Source organism: Danio rerio, chromosome 11, assembly GCF_052040795.2.
Source record: "Danio rerio strain M-AB ecotype USA chromosome 11, GRCz13ab, whole genome shotgun sequence".
Lineage (NCBI taxonomy): Eukaryota > Metazoa > Chordata > Actinopteri > Cypriniformes > Danionidae > Danio > Danio rerio.
In genome coordinates, this window is record NC_141031.1 from 44,824,040 (window position 1) to 44,828,925 (window position 4,886).

Consider the following 4,886-nt stretch of genomic DNA (forward strand, 5'->3'; position numbering starts at 1 on the left):
TAGTAGTGAGACTTTATTTTTTGTTTTGGTTTCAACTCAACATGAGATACTTAAACATTCCGTCAATATGACAGATTCAACACCTCTGCAGGCTACACATCTCATTAAAAAGAAGATTTCAGCAGAAACGTACTGGGGTGCCATATAACCCTCATTTTTACAATATGTAAATAAAAGTTCATCTCCACGCGCGTGAAGTAAAGCAATAGATATACAGGTGCTCTCAGACTCAGACATGGGGTAGACTTGTACATTCTATGCGTCAGGACAGCTGCTGTCTACGTCGACGTTTTATAAAAACAACACGTTTGGCTTTAATTAAGAAAGGTCACCAGGGTCTCCACAATCCATGCTTGGCGATTTCTGACGTGATCTGACAGCTGTCAACAGGTTTAGAGTGTTTTTGGGTTTGTTTGTGAGCTGACAGAAATCGCGCCGTTTCCTCAATGCATCTTGAATATCCGTCAGCATAGCTCTGCGCATGCGCTTCCGAGTAGCTCCGCGCATGCGCATCAGCGGTGTTCTTCAGGTGAATAACAGCCCTCTCTAGTATATCAGCTTTTTCTAGTTTAGAACAGGGCTGACTGGCCTTTATTTCGGTTTTAAGTAGGATTTTAAGCTGCTCGATGCATTTGTTGATGCGATCTCTGCGCATCTTCTCCACCACCGGTTTCCTCAGCTGGAAAGAGAAGGTAAAAGTTTGGTTAGTAAACACTCAAAACATATTGAGGTAACGTTAACATATTGTGGTAAAGTTTTACCACATTACTTCATTTTTTTAAAGTGACAACATGTGACACGGTTTCTATAATGTTTTCCATGCTATTTTGAATCAGAAATGGGATGTTAGCATGACTTTAATACAACATTAGCATTGTTTAATTGACTGTAAACTAATTGACCATTTCAATGTGGTCATGTCATTGGCCCATGAACATTTCCTGCTTGTTATCTAACTACTTCATGACTATAAGAGGCAATTCAATTATAACTTACTGTTTAAACATCTATCATAACATTATTTATCAATATGTGGCTCTTTTTGGATTATCAGAAGCTATAGAAATTAAAAATGTAAAACCGAAAAATACGTTGGGAGGGGGACCATTGTTTTTGTTTACATCCCTCAAAATGGTATAAATGATTTTATATATATATATATATATATATATATATATATATATATATATATATATATATATATATATATATATTGAGGTAAAGTTGGTTTTATATTCACACATTACTTAATTTTTTTAAAGTGACAACTTGTGACACGGTCTCTGATGTTTAGCACACTACTTCTAGCATGTTAGCATGACTTCAAAACAACATTAGCGCTATTTAATTGACTGTGAACAATATTTTACTTTGATAGTTATTGGCTGCTTATATGATTTACCTATTTAAAGTTTGCAAAAAGTTATTTTCTGAATTATTGTATTAAGGAGAAGGTCTGAATTTGCGAAAATATATAAACATATTGAGGTTAAGTTGTTTTTATATTCACTTATTCCTTAATTTTTTTTAAGTGACAACATGTGGCACGGTTTCTATAATGTTTACCATGCTACTTTGAATCTGAAATGGCATGTTAGCATGACTTCAAAACAACATTAGCATTATTTAATTGACTGAACAATGTTGTTTTGATAGTCATTGGCTGCAATTAGACCATTCTAATGTGGTCATGTCATTGGCCCATGAACATTTTCTGCTTGTTATCTAACTACTTCATGACTATAAGAGGCAATTCAATTATAACTTACTGTTTAAACAGCTATCATAACATTATTTATCAATATGTGGCTCTTTTTGGATTATCAGAAGCTATAGAAATTAAAAATGTAAAACCGAAAAATACGCTGGACCATTGTTTTTGTTTACAACCCTCAAAATTTTATAAATTATTATATATATATATATATATATATATATATATATATATATATATATATATATATATATATATATATATATATTGAGGTAAAGTTGGTTTTTATATTCACACATTACTTAATTTTTTTAAAGTGACAACTTGTGACACGGTCTCTGATGTTTAGCACACTACTTCTAGCATGTTAGCATGACTTCAAAACAACATTAGCGCTATTTAATTGACTGTGAACAATATGTTACTTTGATAGTTATTGGCTGCTTATATGATTTACCTATTTAAAGTTTGCAAAAAGTTATTTTCTGAATTATTGTATTAAGGAGAAGGTCTGAATTTGCGAAAATATATAAACATATTGAGGTTAAGTTGTTTTTATATTCACTTATTCCTTAATTTTTTTTTAAGTGACAACATGTGACACGGTTTCTATAATGTTTACCATGCTACTTTGAATCTGAAATGGCATGTTAGCATGACTTTGACAACATTAGCATTATTTAATTGACAACAATGTTGGTTTGATAGTCATTGGCTGCTATTAGACCATTTCAATGTGGTCATGTCATTGGCCCATGAACATTTTCTGCTTGTTATCTAACTTCTTCATGACTATAAGAGGCAATTCAATTATAACTTACTGTTTAAACAGCTATCATAACATTATCAATATGTGGCTCTTTTTGGATTATCAGAAGCTATAGAAATTAAAAAATGTAAAACAGGAAAATACTAGGACCATTGTTTTTGTTCACATCCCTCAAAATGGTATGAATGATTTCCCTATTTAAAGTTTGCAAAGAGCTATTTCCTGAAATTATTTTTATTTAAGAGAAGGTCTGGGTGTGCGAGGCGCTTGGGACAGTAGAAAGGATCATTACTGGCCCGATTGGGACAGTGCTGCCTTGTCACTACAGTTTAATTTGCCTGCGAATATTTGTCAATTGCTTGCATTTTAAGTTTGTGCTTTTAGGTCTTTAAATGCTATCTTCTCTGTGATGTCGTAAACGCCATGTTGCTTTTCAGTTCCTCTTATGTGATTTGATGTTTTGAGCACGCTATTTTGTTCACATAACCTGGTGACAATCAGTACATCGAAGAAACGGCAACATGGCGGCAACATCAAATTATAAGGCTAAAAGAAAATGTCTGTTTCTAACATCTTGGAAGCAAACATTTACGTGGAAACAACATGACAAAAAAAAATAAGTAATGTTTTGCACAATTTGCCGTCAGTTTGACAAGTCAGCCACCTTTTATTTTTTTTAAATAATTTTGAACTGCAATAAAATACCTCCACATTTTCCATACTGCTGTTTTTGTTTGCAAAACACTTTGAATTTTGCTCATTATACATTTATTAACTTTTTTAAGTATTAAAGTTCTAGATTCACAGACATTATTTTTGACACATTATTTAAAATATGTGGCTAAAAATAGCTATTAGCAAAAGATTCAAAGTAAATCGGCACACTGCCACTTTAGCTTTCAAAAAAATTTTATTTGTCAAAATTACAAAAGCACTACGTTTCGACCGACATGGTCTTCATCAGGACCATGTCGGTCGAAACGTAGTGCTTTTGTAATTTTGACAAATAAAATTTTTTTGAGAGCTAAAGTGGCAGTGTGCCGATTTACTTTGAATCTTTTGCTACTTATGTTTGTTTTTTGATCGTGCACCTGCCTTCAAGATTTTTCTAGATGTGCGCACATTTCTGTTTTTTGTAAAAATAGCTATTAACATCTCCTTTTTTTTTCTTTTTTGGTGGAGCCAGTAAAAAATTTTGGCAGGGCAAGTAAAAATCTATCTATCTATATATATAACATATTGAGGTAAAGTTGGTTTTATATTCACACATTACTTCATTTTTTTAAGTGACAACTTGTGACGTTTCTATGATGTTTAGCACACTACTTTGAATATTAGGTCTGAAATAGCACAATAGCATGACTTCAAAACAACATTAGCATTATTTAATTGACTGTGAACAATATGTTACTTTGATAGTTATGGGCTGCTAATATGATTTCCGTATTTAAAGTTTGCAAAGAGTTATATTCTGGATTATTTTATCAAGGAGAATGTCCGAATTTGCGAAAATATATAAACATTAAGGTAAAGTTGTTTTTATATTCCCTTATTCCTTCATTTTTTTTAAAGTGACAACTTGTGACAGTCTCTATAGTGTTATATGATGCTATTTTGAATATTGGGTCTGAAATGGCATGTTAGCATGACTTTGAAACAACATTAGCACTATTTAATTGACTGTGTGTGTGTGTGTGTGTGTATATATAGAGGTAAAGCTGGTTTTATATTCACACTTTCCTTCATTATTTTAAAATGACAACTTGTGGCAGGGTTTCTAAAATGTTTACGAGGCTACTTTGAACATTAGGTCTGAAATAGCATGTTAGCTTGACTTCAAAACAAAATTAGCCCTATTTAATTGACTGAACAATATTTTACTTTCATAGTTATTGGCTGCTAATATGATTTCCTTATTTAAAGTTTGCACAGAGTTTTATTCTGAAATTATTTTAATAAGGAGTTATAAATAAATAAATAAGCATTTTGAAGTAAAGTTTTTATATTCACTTATTTCTTCAATTTTTAAAGTGACAACTAAACGGTCTCTATACTGTTATACGATGCTACTTTGAATATTAGATATAAAATAGCATGTTAGCATGACTTCAAAACAACATTAGCACTATTTAATTGACTGTGAACGATGCTGTACTTAAAATAGTCATTGACTGCTACTATGATTTCCCTATTTCAAGTTTGCAAATTATTTTCTGAAATTATTTTATCATAAAACCAACTTTACCTCAATTCAAAACATTACTTTAAATAAAAGTTAGTTATTTTAGAAAAGAAGGTAAACACTTACTTTAGTTCTTTCTTTTCCCGTGTGAGTGGCTTTGCAGACAGTTGGTGTCATTGCTGGTGTGTTTATGTGCTGTCAGAGCTCGCGTGAGTGTTTCT

At 31.8% G+C, this 4,886-nt stretch overlaps 1 protein-coding gene and 1 long non-coding RNA gene across 3 annotated transcripts; one reads left to right on the forward strand and one right to left on the reverse strand.

Moving 5' to 3' along the window:
* her2 (hairy-related 2) lies at positions 1-4,886 on the reverse strand. Of its 2 annotated transcripts, XM_087271797.1 has the most exons (2): positions 4,792-4,886; positions 1-679 (listed from the first exon to the last, which is right to left on the reverse strand). In XM_087271797.1, the coding sequence occupies exons 1-2, from the start codon at positions 4,840-4,842 to the stop codon at positions 329-331; spliced, it is 402 nt and encodes a 133-aa protein (XP_087127923.1). In that variant the 5' UTR covers positions 4,843-4,886; the 3' UTR covers positions 1-328.
* On the forward strand, positions 1,985-4,886 carry LOC147841897 (uncharacterized). The gene is made up of 3 exons (XR_015503054.1): positions 1,985-3,333; positions 3,629-4,010; positions 4,194-4,886. It is a non-coding gene; the product is annotated as an uncharacterized LOC147841897 (long non-coding RNA).

Bases quoted from the DNA above. Each gene is read 5' to 3' on its own strand.
- her2 (XM_087271797.1), bottom strand. From the start codon at position 4,842: ATGACACCAACTGTCTGCAAAGCCACTCACACGGGAAAAGAAAGAACT. The intron at 680-4,791 runs GTAAGTGTTTAC...TTCTCTTTCCAG, and splicing joins CGGGAAAAGAAAGAACTAAA to CTGAGGAAACCGGTGGTGGA.